This window comes from Papilio xuthus, unplaced genomic scaffold (assembly GCF_000836235.2).
Source record: "Papilio xuthus unplaced genomic scaffold, Pxut_1.1 DF829758.1, whole genome shotgun sequence".
Classification (NCBI taxonomy): Eukaryota; Metazoa; Arthropoda; class Insecta; order Lepidoptera; family Papilionidae; genus Papilio; species Papilio xuthus.
This window is the reverse complement of record NW_013528891.1, coordinates 3,005,898-3,024,422: the sequence shown is the minus strand read 5'-3', so window position 1 is coordinate 3,024,422 and position 18,525 is coordinate 3,005,898. Positions and strand designations below refer to the sequence as shown.

The 18,525-nt window shown below is 35.8% G+C and overlaps 1 protein-coding gene across 2 annotated transcripts; it reads left to right on the top strand.

The window, feature by feature from the left end:
* Nucleotides 1-295: 295 nt before the first annotated feature.
* Usp20-33 (Ubiquitin specific protease 20/33) lies at nt 296-18,089 on the top strand. Of its 2 annotated transcripts, none has more exons than XM_013326931.1 (21): nt 296-615; nt 1,537-1,656; nt 5,044-5,148; nt 6,224-6,350; nt 6,932-7,082; nt 7,716-7,803; nt 8,032-8,124; nt 8,359-8,458; nt 9,020-9,095; nt 9,503-9,606; nt 10,491-10,620; nt 11,249-11,375; nt 11,856-11,984; nt 12,413-12,528; nt 13,064-13,242; nt 13,731-13,917; nt 14,857-14,970; nt 15,467-15,610; nt 15,729-15,855; nt 16,285-16,419; nt 16,923-18,089. In XM_013326931.1, exons 1-21 carry the CDS (start codon nt 538-540, stop codon nt 17,538-17,540), a joined length of 3,048 nt encoding a protein of 1,015 aa, XP_013182385.1. In that variant the 5' UTR covers nt 296-537; the 3' UTR covers nt 17,541-18,089. The 2 variants fall into 2 exon arrangements, with proteins under 2 accessions (XP_013182385.1, XP_013182377.1); XM_013326923.1 differs by having other exon boundaries at nt 6,929-7,082.
* The last annotated feature ends 436 nt before the right edge of the window (nt 18,090-18,525 follow it).

Here is an 18,525-nt window from a genome sequence, read left to right as displayed (position 1 = left end):
GGATAGAATCGATTTTTATTTGGCACAATGCCAAAATATCAACGTTCAACAAAATCATACCTCTACATCCGACAGTATTAAAACCTGACTAAAACATCGTCGTTTTTCTAATTTGTTTAATTATTTTATCTAATTTTTCCAATCAAAGTGAATTAAACAAAAGTTGGTGGTAGAAAGATGGGAAGATCCGTCGAAACAATAATTATCAAAACGAACAGATTATAATCTATGCATAGCATGTGCCGAATGGATTCGATTTATTTGTTTATTTATCTGTATATGAACCTGACTTTTTGCTCGTCACGGAACGTTTTGTTGTAGGAAATTTCTGTAATTTTAATTCAATAACTAGCTTTAACTACGAAATGTTTCTTTTTAATCAATTTCTTTTCTATTTCTTAATTTTTCCTGATTTTTCCTTACTATCTTGTGAAGTGTAGGAAATGACATTTCCTGTATTTACAATAGCTTTGATACATTGAAAATTTTCTTAATATTTACGTATAATTCGGTTCGAAAACCTTGTTGCTTTTCGTGATGGATAAGGGTGTGACTTGTGAGCATCTTAATAAATTGGTTGATGTACTCGGGAAGGAATTATGGCAATCGAGCGAGGTAAGCATTAACTTTATTGCTGCCTAACCTCATCATCTACAATAATTAACATTCACATATTATGTTGTCATTATGCAATATACTGGTCGGCGCGAATTATAGCCCTCAATACAAGATATAATATGATGTTATAAAATGAAAATGTAACATTAATACAATGACTAGAAAATTATGTTCAAGTGTTTACAATTTATCTCTATATGTTGGAATCATTACATCCACAAACAATGAATACTCTTTTGTTTATTGTGTGAGTTTAAAAAAAAATACCAAGTGATATAACATGTCACCTTGGAGAATCGGGATTCATTTTTATGTTTTTAAATTTGTTCACAAAATGTAAAATGTAAAGAAAGTAAGTCACAAAATGATGTGTTATAATTGGAAAAAAAACAAATATACTCATAACAATGTAAATTAAATTTCAATGTAGCTTTATAATATGACTCAATCATGACTCAATATGATATAAACTTTCCAAAACTTTCAAGTCATTCCAAAATCCCTTATTTTTAACACAATCAGAGAAAGATAAAATTCATTTCATTTAAATCAAATTAATACTTTATGTTGTACATTTTTAACTTACTTTGTTACCCTAATTGCCTTATGGTAGTATTTTCTATCTTATTTTCTACTACTAAGGTCATTAACAACCACAAAACTTAACTGTGGGTTACAGTTAAAACAACAACAAAACATGTAGTAAAATCTGGATATGCAAGAAATCTATAAGCTAGAGTAATTCGGTCTAGATAATTGACATTCATAAACAAGAAACTCAGAGATAAATTATTAGCGAGAAAATATTTTAGTCCCTTCATCTGACCCTTACTTATCCAGATTTGTCTGTACTGTTATTCCTGTTGTATAAATTAAAAGTTTCTTAAATATTAGATTAATTTAATATAATATTTTCAGGAGCTGACATGTTTTGACTGTGGTGCCCCTGGACCCAATCTCTGGATATGCCTGCAACCTGACTGCCGTCACATTGGCTGCTCTGAAGTCAAAAATGACCACAGTACAATACATCAAAGGGTAATTATTAGTATAATAACATAAAAATCAAATGAACATGATAATAGTTACATCTTAAAAGAGATGTAACTATTATCATCTGAAGGGTTAAATGTCAACACATTCAATGCCACCATTTTATTTTATAAGTTTAATTAAATTCATAAAAACTGTTGTGACATTGAATGTGTTAATACTTTAACTTTATTTTAGTACTTTAAACTTAAGAATTAAATTTTAACTTTTGTATGGATTAAAAAAAGTAGTAATAAATATAGAATATGTTACTCAGGAATTTTTGTAATTGGCCGAGTAGTTTTTGAGTTTATTAATTACATACAAAAAAAAACAAACTTCACTTCTTCATAATATTAGTATAGAAAAACTAAAACAAAAAACAGCTGCAAATAATGTTGCATGATGTAAGTTTTTTGTTAACACCTTACCCACATTGGTGCAAACTTTGAATACAGACTAAAAAATTGATTTATCCATGTACTAAGTTGTCTTACTAATATTATAAACTAGCTGACGCCCGCGACTTCGTCCGCGTGGATATATAAAAAAGTAAAAAAAAAATATGAATAAATAGTATCCTATGTCCGTCTCCTGGCTCTAAGCTACCTCCTCAGCAATTTTCAGCCATATCGGTAATGCCGTTCTTGCGTTATAAATAGTGTAACTAACACGACTTTCTTTTATATATATCTTTATATATATAATTCTACTGTGAGTGTGTATGTCACTGAACTTCTCTCAAACAACTGGACCGATTTTGATGAAATTTTTTGTGTGTGTTCAAGGGGATCTGGGAATGGTTTAGATTCACAATTTTCATCAAATATTAACTTCATATTAATTTATTCAAATTAAAGACGTGTAGACAGGACAACGTACATGTAGAACATAGTATGGAATAACACAGAGGATATTAATTAAGTTTTGTTTTAGTTCTGCACAGACTGAACAGCGACAGCTAGTTCTTACATAAAAGGATTTTCATAATTTGTTTTGTATTTAAATAGAAGACTACCTTATTTACATTATATAAACAATATGTATAATCGTGTATATTTTAGCGGAGATGCTAAATAAAGACGCAAATAACAAAGAAATAAACAAAGCACACATATTGCATGACATGCAACATTGACGTAACTATAGAGTAAAAAACATTAAACAATATTATTGTAAAATCTCATTAAAATGAGTTTAAATTTTAAAAGTTACCAGTTAATAATGACCGTCTAAGGTCAAGTAAATCAGTAGCGTTAGGGCAGGGTCATCGCCGAGGGCGCCACACTACCCACACTCGAACACAAATGGGCGCCTGCAATACCTCATAAGATACCTTTAAAAGATTTCTCCAACACCTAAAATAATGTATGCCTTAAAAAACCTCGCCCAGGGCGCTGGAAATGATACCAGCCCGACACGGAATACTTGTAGGGTGGTAATGTAGCAGCAAGGATAACGAAATTAGTAAAGTATTGAAATTGATTTACGTGGAGAAATCTGTGGTGTCAATAGCATAAATGTTAAGGGTACGGATTTCCGATCACGAGGTCGGGGGTTCGAATCCCGCCATTCGACTATTGTGGTAAATCATATCCTAGCACAAGCATAGAGCTTAGTTGGAATGGTCAAAGAAATATTAGTAAATTTAGAAAAAAAACTGTTATATATCCCTTAAAAACCAAAAAAAAAAACGGGGGAATTTTTGGCACGTCGATAATATGGGTATTCTTTTGCCTGAAGTGGCAAGCGCTTGGTACTTATATTTATTATTCTAGCTAGCGTAAACAAATGTGTCTAAACAAAAGATGTCGCAATTATGCGACTGGTTATTTCCGATGCAGGATAACGAGGAACTTTGAACCATCATTATATATTCTTACTTATATACTTATGCTTTATTTACTAATAAATCGTCGACAAACACAAGTGTAAATTTTACACAAACCGATACTAATAATTGCTTAATACATCACGAGACAATCGCGCTATAATAAAAAGAAAACGTTAAATTGCGTTTGGAAATAACATTCCATTAAACAAAATGCTATCAATAAAATTCGTCTTTTGTTTCGTTATTATACTGTGGGTTTTCATTGTTGAAATACGTGTATAAAAAATGTTTCCGCAATGAAAACTCACCATCTTACTGATATTATGAATGCGAATGTTTTGATGGATGGATGGAAGTTTGTTTGAAGGTATCTCCGGAGCCGCTTAACGGATTTTTATGAAATTTGCCACAAATGTAGAACATAGTCTGGAAGAACACGTAGGCTACTTTTAAATTCCAAGGGGACGACGTCGCGGTCGACAGGTAGTACGGGGTGGAAGTTCAATCGTAATTTAAAACCACCTTTTTTGCTTATAATTATTAATCAAAGTTTTTTTTTAAAAAGCAGTAGCTTTATGCACTTTCACGCAATTTCTTTAAAATTTAAAGAAAAATTTAAAGCAGACTATTTTCGATAAGTCGAAGTTACTATTATTATCTCGAATAAAGTAGCAGGTGTTCTATTATTCATATCTTACTAATATTATAAATCCGAATGTTTGTTGGAATGTATCTCTGCTAACGGCTGCATAGATCTCGCTGAAATTTGGCATAGATGTAGAACATAATCTGGAAGAACACATAGGCTACTTATTAAGTTTCTTTTTAATTCTGCATGTACGGAGTCGCGGGTGACAACTAGTATATACAATCAGAGTAATTCAAAGTCATCGCGTTAACATATCATATTATATTCTAACAATCAATCCGGTTGATAAGATATTGTTACAAATACTATCGACACCTGAAACCTTGTAATATCAAGTTATCAAGCTTTATTTTTAACTTTAAATCAAAGGCTTATGGTTGAATTTAGAATAAAATTAATCGGTACACGTGTTTTGAATCTTTTTAAACGCATTTTTACCTAATGCGAACAAAATTAAAAATTATAATTCAACTAGCTGTCGCCCGCGACTCCGTCCGCGTGGATATATAAAAAAACTTAATTAGTGTAGCCCACCCATCTATCAATCCACATCACATCCATCTAAACATTCGCATTTATAATATTAGTAAGTTAAATAAAAAGCAGCGCTTCAAGGCATAGATTCGAAAAAAAATGAATAAATAGTATCCTATGTCTGTCTCCTGGCTCTAAGCTATCTCCTCACCAATTTTCAGGCATATCGGTAAAGCCGTTCTTGAGTTATAAATAGTGTAACTAACACGACTTTCTTTTATATATATATATATATATATTTGAAGACTTTATACGTAGATGTTATTTATTTTAAAATATCGCTATCTCAATTTTTCCAAGAAGAATGAACGCGATGGACATATGTTTTATGCAGTGGAAACACGAAGTTTGTTGATCAATTTCATTTGTTTTTCAGAACTATCCCTCGCATTGTGTGCATATGAACATTTCGACAGAGAGAATATGGTGTTACTTGTGCGAGAAAGAGGTACACATCAGAGCGGCCGTTGCACACGCGGCGGTAAGTTAAACCATCAGTCTGACCTTTGCCCTGAGACCATTATGTCTTACTCTTCCACACATCTGTATCAACCGTCATATCTTAATTTTCCCTTAGAATCCGTATACAGATCGAGACGGAGAGCAGGGTTTATCGCAAATGAAATTGAACTTTAATCGTTTGAAACAAGGTTTAATTTCGGTTTGCCCGTCTTTTCTTATGAAGACAAAAGCCTAAAATGATATGAAAAGAAAGCTCAATTTTACTCGCGATAATCTGCTCTTTTCTCAGCCCTGGTCAGTGTAAACGGACTCTAAGTAGACCATACGTTGCGAATAACACCGTTTTAGGCACCCTTATTCTCCCCCCCCACCCGGTTCAAAAGTGAAAAAAGGGGGTACTATGTTCCGTTAAATTATTTGTCTTCTTAATACAATCCTATACGTAACAAAGTTGTTTGTTTACATGTACAAAGCGTTGTTTTGTCACCGCTGTGTGGTCGAGTATAACATAATATCTCGTGTCAAGTACATAAGTACTTATTACAAGAATAGCCAGTTACTGTTTATGATTCCTATATGTGTAGGTAATCGACCCGAGTTTGCTCGTGTAAATAATGTAGTCTGAGTTGTATGTGAGAATAGTCTTTTTTATATGTAATAGAGATACAGTATTTTATGAGATTATTAAGAACAAATTACTTAACTTAGTGTAGGCTCCGAGTCCCTCGGTGGGGACGTATAGTGAGCTGATGATGATTAAAAACACAGTACCTTACTAATGTTATAAATGCCAATGTTTGGATGGATGTTTGTTAGATATCTAAAGAACTGTATTTCGCTGAAATTTGGAAATAGATGAAGCACATAGTCAGGTGAAACACTTGGCTAGTATTTTTTTTAATTCCGCGCGTACAGGGTCGCAAGCGATTTTGTCAATAGCGTGAATGATACAAAATCCGTTACACCAAATTTGTCCTCCAAAGTCGTGAATATAAAAAAGTTAGGATAAACAATTTATTTTGAACAAACTAAAAAAAAACCTGTTTGGAAAAACATCAATTTTGCAGCTATAAATGTCCAATTTGCAATTCCAGATGTGCCCGGACTCGACGACGTTAGACCCCTCTATCGGCGCGAGGCTCGGCAGCTTCGGCATCAGCGCGCGAGATGATGACCTGGATCCTGATGATATGGATTACGATGATGAAACGCAGTCTAGAGGTAACCATATAAACATAGAAACACCGCTATATTGTGACGTCATAGCAAATATAACAATGTTCAAATCCTAGCAGGTCTAATAAAGGTGTCAAAGAATTACGAGCAATATAAACTGAACCCTATTTACTAGTGTCATTAGCAAGTGTCAAGTGTTAAGCACTTGACTTGTAATCTGCAGATCCTGGGTTCGAATCCCGCCATCTACCAATGTGTTGTTCGATTTTCATATGTACGACCTTCGACGTTCTTACGGTGAAGGAAAACATCTTGATGCATGCAAGTATCTGAGAAGAGATTCAAATATATGTGTTGTTAGGAAGAAAATCCGACACTGTGCCGGTGTAGTGGCGCAACAGTAGCCTTACTAAAATGTCGACGTTTATGTCCCTCACTAATCAATCTAACACTTGTCTTGGTAACGAAAGCGCGACATTTGCCTCAAAGGATTTTTACTAACTAAGTGTGAAGTCAACTAGCACTGGGCCGGCGTTGACTGTGGCCTAGTCACTGACTTAGGGTAGGCTCATAGCAGTATAGTGAGCTGATGATGCCTATTCCTATCATAAGATTGAATTCAGCAGGTCTAGTGGGTCTTCAGAACATGGGCAACACGTGTTATATGAACGCGGCACTGCAGGCTCTGAGCAATTCGCAGCCGTTTACTTCGTATTTTTTGGAATGCGCGGCGGCAGTGACTGTCTTAGCGGGCGATAAGAAACCGGGATTAAGCAGGTTTAGATGATTTTGGACTTTAATGCAATGACATAGGACTTAAATTTACACAGAAAACCTACAAATACTTAGACCAAGAGATAGGGAATTTGATAAGTTAGCAACTTTACTTTTATGCATAGACAAATGAAATAGTTAATTTAAAAATATTAAATATTGTTAACTACCTTTCGCCCGCGACTCCGTCCGAATTATTAACCTGTGTGTTCCTCTGGACTATGTTCAACATCTATGCCAAGTTTCAGTGAGATACATTCAGCTGTTTATATGGTGAAAAGAAAAGGGATGTTTTAAGCGTTTTCCTGGCAATTATTCGAATTTTCTCACCTTTTAAACCCTTTACACCTCCACGAACATTTCAAGACCACGATAAAATAAATCCGTTCAGCCGTTCTCGAGTTTTAGCGAGACTAACGAACAGCAATTGATTTTTATATATAGATGTACAGTGGGACCTATATAAGTAATAGGTCAAGGCATTGCGATATTTTTCTCTCTTATGGAGGTTATCCATTGGGTCTAGATATAAACTCTCGATTATTCTAGCATCTATTGTTTATGATACTCTAGAGAATACAAATTAAATGTAACCATACTCCAAAATATGTATGTAAACATTTTTTTTCTTTTCAGAGCATACCAAAAATTAATTAAAGAAATGTGGAGTAAGAAAACTAGAGGCTATCTTGTACCTAATGGTATATTATATGGTATACGAAATGTAAGTACATAACGTGTATAAAAATATATCGCTTTCTCACTCTAATACATATACATAATAATTTTGTGCCAACCCTAAATAGAAAAAAATCTGTGTCTCCTGATAAAAATAACAAGGCAATTTATTTTGTTACTTTTGACCTATTTGTGTCTCTTTCTAACAGCACTTATTAAGTATCTTTCTTCTCACTCTATCCTAGGGTTGGCACTTGATTTTTTTTTAATACAGGTATACCCTATGTTCCGCGGCTACCATCAGCATGATACGCAGGAGTTTCTGCGCTGCTTCATGGACCAGCTGCATGAAGAGCTCAAAGAACCGGTATTTACCAGTTTTTTATCTATACATATACATATATTAATAAAATTCGAGTGTCTGTATGTAATCTTACTAATATTATAAATGCGAATGTTTAGATGGATGGATGTTTGTTTGTAAATTTGGCATAGATATAGAACATAGTTTTGGAAGCATATGTGGACTACTAATTTTTTTTAGTCCGCGCGGACGGCGTCGCGGGCGACAGCTAGTGTAAATATAAATGTGTGTGTTTAGATGTGGGATACAAGAGAGGAAGCGCTGTGCTCGGAGGCGGATGGTGACCACCAGGAGAGCAGGAGTCTGCACGTGCGTCGCAGAGCCGCCTCCTCGGGGGGTATGCACTATTTCTACTATATTTTTTTTTTGAGGGAAATCTTAACAAAGATACCGTGCTTGTGGGGGAAGACAAGGTTATGGCGTTTTATAGGTAGTGGCGACTCCATCATGGAGGTCTTCCATCGAAACTTGGTAAAGACTCTCGCTTATAGAGGTTTCTCGCTTACCCAAGTTCTACTATATTGGAGTTTACTAATCTTAAGTTTAAGTTAAGTAATTCTTTTTCAAATTTTACATTTAAATTGATAATATAAAGAATTGTATGACACTTTCGTTCGTATTTGAATTTCCGAATATCTTAGTTATTCTCACTCATATTATAAATGCGAATGTTTTAATGGATGGATGTTTGTCTGAAAGTATCCCCATAACGGCTGAACGGATCACGATGTAATTTGGCATACATATAGAACATAGTATTTAGTTTTAAACTCCGCGCAGATAAGATATAGTCGCGGGCGACAGCTAGTTATGACATAAATTTGATTTAAAGAAACAAGTTAAGATAGTTTAGCAATGATTGTGAATGAACGTTGTCTGATCTCCTCGTGTCCCGTAGCTAGTGACGCGCCGTACTTCGCGCGCTCGCGTCGCAAGTCTCCCTGCAGTGAGGGCAGACCTGCGGGATATACTAGGTAACATACGAAACAACATTTTTTTTTATATATATATCATAATGTGGCAAACGAGCGAGCGGCCACCTGAAATCGCTGAAATAGCGAAGTGACCGTTGCCCATAGATATACGCAATTGCATATGCGTTGCCTAAAGAAAATATCTACCCTCTCCATGCATCCTCTCATCGGGAAAGTCGACTTCCACTTATAAGAAGAAGGGTGGGAAGGGAAAGAGGACTAAATTATTACCTTCGGGACGCACACTCCTCAGACTGTAGTTGGAATTACTTCCACTTGACGCCTGTCTTTTGTGTGGTCGTGGTATTTCAAGAGCCGGTGTAAATAATCAAATGTGTGTATGTACATTTCTTTTCATATATTTTATATATATTTACAAATTTATATATTTTAATAATATTTTGTAGAGTGCAATCAAATTCAGAGGGCGAAAACTCTCGTCATAAAAGGTCTGCGAGCTTCGCGGGTACACATCAGTTCACGTACAACGCATTGACTTATCAAATTAATGGTAAGTTAACATTTAACATCGTCGGTGGATCAGGGGTTAAGCACTTCACTTGCAATCTGCAGGTAATTGGTTCGAATCTTGCCATGTACCAATGTGTTTTTCTATTTCCGATTTACATATGTACATTTATCCGACGTGCTTACGGTGAAGGAAAACATCGTGATGCTGCACATATCTGAGAAAGTCAAAGATATGTGTGAAGTCAACCCGGACTTGACCAGCATGGTTGACTATGGCCTAGTCACCCTTAACTTAGGATAGGCTCCGAGCCCCTCGTTGGGGACATATAGTGAGCTGATGATGATGAAACATTTAAAACTTTATATATATAATAATTTTCATAATAAAGACAAAACAATACAAAATACATCTATTTGCTCTTGTTTTAAACATATATTAATAAGAACTGGAATCTGTATATCTTTTGAAATTATTATCAGAAAATTACTATAAAAGTAGAATATAAATACCCACTTACTAATATTATAAATGCGAAAGTTTCGATGGATGGACATATCTTGCTGAAATTTGGCATACATATAGAACATAGTCTGGAAGAACACATATACTTATTAAGTTTTTTTTTTCATTCAGCGACAGCTAATATATAATAATTTTCATTTTAATAACAGAAATAATATTTTTAAATACATAAAAATAAAAATACATCTGATTGTATAATTTTTACCATATTATATTTCAATATAATAGCAAAAGATAATAATAAAAGTGGCATATAAATAAACAAATATACTTATCATTTGAAGTAAATAGTAAAAAAAACATTTAAAAATGTCTGTACCAAAATCGTTCAAAATTTTTTTCTATAATTTCTTCCTACCCCTTCTTTAGTACAGGATTGAATATATATTTTTTTCATATAGGTGCAGATTCATCACAACGCGATGTAGGTTCTGAATCAGAGTTATCATGTTCAAGTGAAGCTGACGAGAGATACGAGACATGCTCCAGCGGCGGCAGCGACGCTCCAGAGCCGAGGATAGACCCACCAGAGTTTGTACCAAATAACCCTAATCGTGGATTTCTCACATCAAAATCTCCCCTTAAAAAGTCATATTGTCTTTGTTTGGGTGACATTTTTTATCCAGAGATTTTGTTCTCTGAAACCCACAATAAGTTTTGCGCTAAGACTAGATGAATTGTGACTTAACACGTTAGCTGCCATGTCGGACTATATATATGACAAGCCATACTTCCATTCAACACCTCGCTGTGGCTTTTAATCGAATTGTTGTATACAGCGTGACCTTCAAGGCCCCATTTAAATGTTTTATGACAAAATGAAAACAATTTTTTTTTTTGAAAAATCATTCTGGGAGCTAACGTGTTCAGCAACCTTTTATTGAATCACTCAGTGACAAAGTTGTTTAGTAAAGTTTAAACTCCGACTCTGAGTGAATCAGCTAGTAAAACTCTAATATTAAATATAAAATTTGATAAACATACAAAATATTTATATACTATGTTAATACATCAAATCTCTTCCAAATCTAAGGGACCGCGATTTTCTCGCTTTTAGAAGTTTATTAATCGAATTTCTCGCTCATGAAGGTTGTCCGTCGGAACAATCACTTATAGCAGTTTCTCGCGTATCGTAATTCTCGCGCGTTGTAATTCTCAGGAGCAAGTGTGTGGTGGGTGCGGGCGGGGGTGACGGCGGGCGGGGCGGGGCAAGGTACCGCAGCATCGTCTCTGACGTGTTTGATGGCAAACTGCTCTCCTCCGTACAGTGTCTCATCTGCGATAGGGTTAGTTCTGGACCTTTATATTATACCAAAGATGGACCCTTATTAAGAGACCTTATGAATTTGGAGTCAAATGAAACTTAATAAATCTTTTTAAATTACTATTAAATGTAATATTACGTCATACTCTTACTAATATTATAAATGAGAATATTTGGATGGATGTTTGTTTGAAGGTATCTCCAGAACGGTCGTAAGGATCTTGCTGGAATTTGACATTATTGTAGGACATAGTCGGGAAGAAGGCATAGGCTACTTATTACATTTTTTAATACACAAACGGAGTCGCATGCGACAGCTAGTATATAAGAGCATTTCTCATTTCTATGTGTAATAAGATTTGATATATTAGTTGCTCTCTTTCCTTTTACATATATTATATCTTTTGTCTCTCTCATGTAACGAAATATGCCTAAACGAATGTGACCTTGAAGTTATTTAATATGTATCTTGTAATTAATAAATATGTTTATAATATTATAGGTATCGACGCGTGTGGAAACATTCCAAGATCTATCTCTGCCGATACCATCGCGGGAACATCTCGCGGTGTTGAGATGTCAGCAGCCCATACTGAACCATCATGTGCCCCATAACTCTCAAGAGTCCTGGGTAAGCTATAATATATATATTAGTTGTTAGGAAGAAAATCCGGCAGTGTGCCGGTGTACTGGCACAACACTAGCCTTACTAAAATGTCAACGTTTATGTCCCCTCACTAATTATTCTGACAATTTGTAATGAAAGCACGTCATTCGCGATAAAGGATTCTAACTATTTATACCTAAATTATTCTTAAAAAAAGAAACAGGTAAATAAAAGCTTGTATATACCATATGAATATAGTCGAACCTGGATAGGCGAGAGTCCAAGGGATGTTTTTCTCACTGTTCAAGGGTTTTTACTCGAGTTACTAGCTTAAAAAAGTTTCCACTCTCACCAAAGTTTCTCGCGCATGAAAGTTCCACTCTAACCAGTCTCTCGCTTATATAGGTTTTAATATCATCAATGGAAACTGACGGTAAATTACGTTTGTTTAGGTATGGTGGGTACTGAGCTGGCTAAGGTCGTGGTTCTACGGCCCTGTTGTCTCGCTGCAGGACTGTCTCGCCGCGTTCTTCAGTGCGGACGAACTCAAGGGCGATAATATGTACAGGTACATTAAACATCAAGCGGTGTCCCGCGACATAAAAAAAAGATAATTAGTGGCCTATGTGTTCTTCCAGACTATGTTCTATATGTATGCCAAATTTCATCGAGATCCATTCAGTAGTTCTAGAGATACCTTCAAACAAACATCCATACATTTGTGATATGTATAGTAAGATGTATAGATAACTCTTTTCATCATCATCATCATCAGCTCACTATACGTCCCCACCGAGGGGCTCGGAGCCTACACTAAGTTAAGGGTAAATAGGCCATAGTCAACCACGCTGGCCAAGTGCGGGTTGGTTAACTTCACACATATCTTTGAATTTCTTCTTAGATATGTGCAGGTTGCATCACGATCTTTTCCTTCACCGTAAGAACTTCGGATAAATGTACATATGTAAATCGGAAATGGAAAAACACATTGGTACATGGCGGGATTCGACCCCAGAACCTGCAGATTGCAAGTCAAGTGCTTGACCCCTGAGCCACCGACAATCTTTTGTCAATCGTGCAATAATGATAGTATAATATTCCAGCTGTTCCCGCTGTAATAAGCTTCGTAACGGTGTGAAGATGTCGGGTGTGGTGCGTCTGCCTGAAGTCCTATGTGTACATCTGAAGAGATTCAGACATGAACTCATGTTTAGTGCAAAAGTCGCTGCCAGAGTATCATTTCCGATCAATGATTTAAATATGGCGCCCTATACACATAAAGGTAACGGATTTTTAATATTTTTTTACACTATTTTAACTAGATAATAGATAGCTATCACCCGTGACTTCGTCCGTGCGAAATTTAAAAAACTTAATAAGCCTGTGTTCTTCCAGACCATGTTGTATGTGTACGACAAATTTCATCGTGATCCGTTAAGCTGTTCCGGAGATATCTTCAAACATCCATCCATCCATCTAAAATAATAAAAGTAAATTTGTTTTGTATATGTTTGTACGTACTCAAATCTGTTCAGTTTAAATCTTCATTTTTTTATCATTATTCATCATAATATACAATTCAAATATTTATTGATAAAAATATGACTTACCGTGGTAAACCAAAATCTCTATAAAAGATATAATCATCCTTGTCTTTCATCTTCAACAAAAGAGATAAAAATATGCTTTAAACGGAGATTTTGTTCAGAAACCCACAGTTAGTGCTATTAAACAATAATGTTATATATTAAATGAATTTGATATAAACAGAATGCACATCTCGCGTGTCACGGTACGCCCTGAGCGCGGTGATATGTCACGCGGGTACTGCGGGCGGGGGGCACTACACCTGCGTGGCGCGCACCGCCACCGGCTGGCACGCATTCGACGACGCCGCTGTCACACCCGTGCCCCCACATCATCTACACTCCTGTGAAGCCTACGTCCTATTCTACAGGTAATTACTCCTTAATATGTAGCCTATGTGTTCTTCCAGACTATGTTCTATATTTGTGCCAAATTTCATTATGTTGGCTGTTCTGAAGATACTTTCAAACATCCATCCATGTAAACATTCGCCTGTATGTATACAACAATATCACAGTATCTCAAACAGTTAGTCCTGGATAAGCGAGAATACAAGGATGGAGATAATTTTCTCGCTTATAAAGGTTTCTCTCTAAAAAAGTTTCTCGCTTATAGAGGTCCTCCGTCGGGACTAGACAATGACTCCTAATTAAAGAGGTTGTTCTCTGAATCCCAGTTTCTCACTTGTAGAGTTTTCTCTCTAACTCGAGTTTCTCGCTTATAGAGGCTTCTCTCTAACTCGAGTTTCTCGCTTATAGAGTTTTCTCTCTAACTCGAGTTTCTCGCTTATAGAGGTTTCACTCTAACTCGAGTTTCTCGCTTCTAGAGGTTTCTCTCTAACTCGAGTTTCTCGCTTATAGAGTTTTCTCTCTAACTCGAGTTTCTCGCTTCTAGAGGTTTCTCTCTAACTCGAGTTTCTCGCTTATAGAGGTTTCTCTCTAACTCGAGTTTCTCGCTTATAGAGGTTTCACTCTAACTCGAGTTTCTCGCTTATAGAGTTTTCTCTCTAACTCGAGTTTCTCGCTTATAGAGGTTTCTCTCTAACTCGAGTTTCTCGCTTATAGAGGTTTCTCGCTTATCCAGCATCGATTTTACTTGCTTACAAATTGTATGCCTTAATCAGTAAACATATTTTAAAAATTTTAAGAATTACCTAGGATTGCTAGCAATTAATATAATTTGCCTAATTTAATAGTATTTTTTTTTATATAAAAAAATATTAGAAGTTTTTTTTTGTAAATTGACTAATATTTCTTTTACCATTACAAATAAGCTGTAGCTTAAATTAATTGATTTGTTCTACTTACAGGAAAGTTAATCCGCAGATGACAGTGCTACGACAAAAGGCCTCGGAAATATTGGAATCTACGAATGTAGAGCCTAACGACATCAAGTTTTATATTTCAAAGCAGTGGCTTAACAAGTAATGTTCACAATTTATTTAACTACTAACTGTTCACGAATCCGTCTGCGATTAAAAATCTTAATTAGACTATGTGGTCTTCCAGACTATGTACTACATCTATGACAAATTTTATCAAGATCCAAGATCAAAAATTAATCCAATTATCTAGACTTGCGCATTTATCTTAGTAAGATGCATGACTTGGCAATAGATAAGACTAGGTCCTTTTTAAAATTGTGTCATTTACTTGAAGATGCTTATTTGTACTGAAATGACCAACCAAAGAATTAAATTAGCTCCCCACTTTATAAAAGCATTGTATATGTCTTTTCAAATATCTTACCGGCTCAAGGTCATCGACGTCACAACTAACAATATTTTCTGTTCACGATGTTCCGAGCCGTGAAGATATTTGTAAACATTTGTACTTCAAACTGTCATAACAACTATAATTCAGTATATTATAAGAAATTTATCATTAATAGTTAGTAAATAAAATTCCTTGTCTGTACAGATTCAACACATGGGCTGAACCTGGTCCTATTGATAATGGGGACTTTGTATGTGTACACGGTGGAGTGCGGCCTGAGCGCGCGGAGCAGCTGCCAGCACTTGCTGCAGTACTACCGCAGCCGTTGTGGCAATTCCTGCATAACCAGTAAGCATACAAACACATGATTTTTAGCCCATTTTTAATAAATAATTGGGCTAGGATTAGCTAGAATCATATGTACGTAGAATTACTTCTAAAAATTAGTTCTAAAAAACGCGTGCAGGTTCGGTGGCGGTCCGGCAGTGTCGCACGCGCACGAGTGCGGCGTCTGCGCACGCGCACAGCAACGTCTGCGTGTGCGCCGAGCGCGGGAACTAGCTGCCTTCGCTGATCTACATACACTATTCCAAGTTTGTATTGCTTTTTATCTATTTAAAGATAATAGAAAAAAAAAGCAACTTTGCCTCAATTGAAATTAACGAAATTTAGAAATCGTAAAGTTTTTCATACAAAATTAACTTCAAACTAAGCAAATAATATTAAGATTAAGCCTTAAACAACGCTGGCCCAGTGCGAGTTGACTTCACACATCTTTCTTCTTCCTTCTCATATCTTTGAAGTTCTTCTCAGATATGTGCAACATCACGATGTTTTGCTTCACCGTAGAATCGGATAAATGTATATATGTAAGACAGAAATCGAAAAACGCATTGGTAGATGGCGGGATTCGAACCCAGGACCTGCAGATTACAAGCAGCTTAACCCCTGAGCCACCGACACTTATTGTTATTTTCTCATGTAACCATATCCTTCGCGAATGATATATTTGTATATTTCAGGAGCAGGAACACCCGTGTTCAATCTACGCGATCAGTATGCAGTGGTTCAGACTGTGGCAGGGCTTCGTGCGCAGCCGCTCCCCCCTGCCGCCGCCACCCCCGCCAGTCGACAACACTAACATCGTCATAGCACAGGTTATAAATTACTACATGCAATAGTATAGTTAATTTCAAATATCTTGACGGGTCGGAACTTCGTATAAGTCATGCTGTGCAAACACGACTTTTCATGGATATCGTTATGGGGGGAAGAGAGGGGCAGCTGCTACCTGGAGATTAGGAAAATGTAGTATAAAAATTACTTGTATTATATGAATGATAGCTCCTCCTTCTCAACTAGACCTAGCCTAGATGATCAGCTGGTACTGCGCTTGCGATGAAAGGTTGAGCGGGAAGGGCAGTGCGCAACGCGCAGATGACTTAATTGAAATGGGTAGGAAATAAATTTCCTCGACTGTATGTACACGTTGGCACATACACGAACTATTCCTTCTCCGCATATGTCGAGTTTTCGTTCTCTGTGTTTAATTATCAAATAATTCACATTTTCATACAAAAGTCTTGCATTAATTGTCTTGTCATGTTTTTAATATTTTTTCAATAAAGATTATTAATGTTCTGATTAATTATCATTTCAGGAAATGGACGGCATAACAACATATTTATTAAAACCCGGTTCAGATCACGCGCAACTCAGCGAAGAATTGTGGAGATTCTTTACCGGTATATACGGCGGTGGTCCGGAGGTCCGGCTGCGGTCTCCACCAATCCACACCCACCAGCCACAGTACTCGGAGACCAGAGACCAAAGAGACCAGAGAGACCATACATTCACAAGAAGACTATCAAGAAAATATTCCGAATCAGATCATGAGGAATACTGCACCAAATCAACATCAGAAATGAATATAAGAGATTCAATCCACAATGAATTACAGAAGAATCAATCTCTACAAAATATTAACCGAAGGTACAGAGTAAGATCAACAGCAGAATCAGACGAGGAAGTTAGGTACAAAAGTTATACGAAACGTCACGAAACTAATGGAAATTGTGATGATTCTGATGAAGATATGGATACTCAGCCTTATGGGAATACGATACGTATGGAGAACGGTATTGATAGTTCAGATCATGACACTTATGATCCAGTGTGTAAAACGGACAAACCGACAGAGAATGATTTAAAAGTTGATAGTATAAAGAATAGGAAGTCTGGTAAAGTGAGAAAGACAAGACGAAGGACGGTTAAATGATTTCTTTTGATATATCAATTCGTTCACAGGTTACGCAGGCTCGCTGGTGACGGAGTATAGTACGACTAACTTAATTGACCCGGTGTTAATGTTAAAAGTTTTAAGATCCTTGTAATGTAGATTTGTCATGTCTTTGTCATTTTTTATGCCTAAATATGTATTGTTAATCGATAAACTTGTCGTGACCCGGTAAGCGTAAGTAGCTCACTAGCGCCATTTATCAATGTGAATTAAGTTAAGCCATTTACCCCCAGATCTATTCACCCAAGTTATACATGTCCAAGTATACCCCCAATGAGAAATTAAACATTCTGTATAATTTCAATTCATTGCTTTTATTATTATCTATAATATAAAAGTGATTCGCAAAATGTGTTGGTAAGCGCATAACTCAACAACGCCTGGACTAATTTGGCCAATTCTTTTTTTTTTATATTCGTTGAAGATCAAAGATGGTTTTTACGGCGAGAAAATATGTATGATTGCCGGGAACTAACTTTTATTTCATTCCACGCGGACGAAGTCGCGGTTGACAGCTAGTCATAAATAAAAGCGTTACTATTTTTTTTAAATAAATTTAATTTATATTACAACTGTAAAATCTTTTATCTTACTTAAAATTTGTAAAATTTTATTATGAAAATCGAATGTATATTAAATCTCCTTAATTTTTTTTTGTTGGCGTGATTGTACATAATTATAAAGGACGTTAGAACTTTCACGGGGGTAATACTTGGACATCTATTAACCCTAGGAGGTATAGATTAGGGGTATAAATGAACTAACCCAAAAAATGCTTACAAATTTCCTGTTGAACTGTAACTGTCTTTATCTTCGTTTCAGTTTCTATGTCTATATATAATTTTACATATTTTATGACAGAATTAACGGCGATATAAATGCAACTCACCGGGTCATATAAATTTGTCGCACTGTACATTTGGTGACTGGTGTTAACTTGTTAGGGATGATAACCAATTAAATA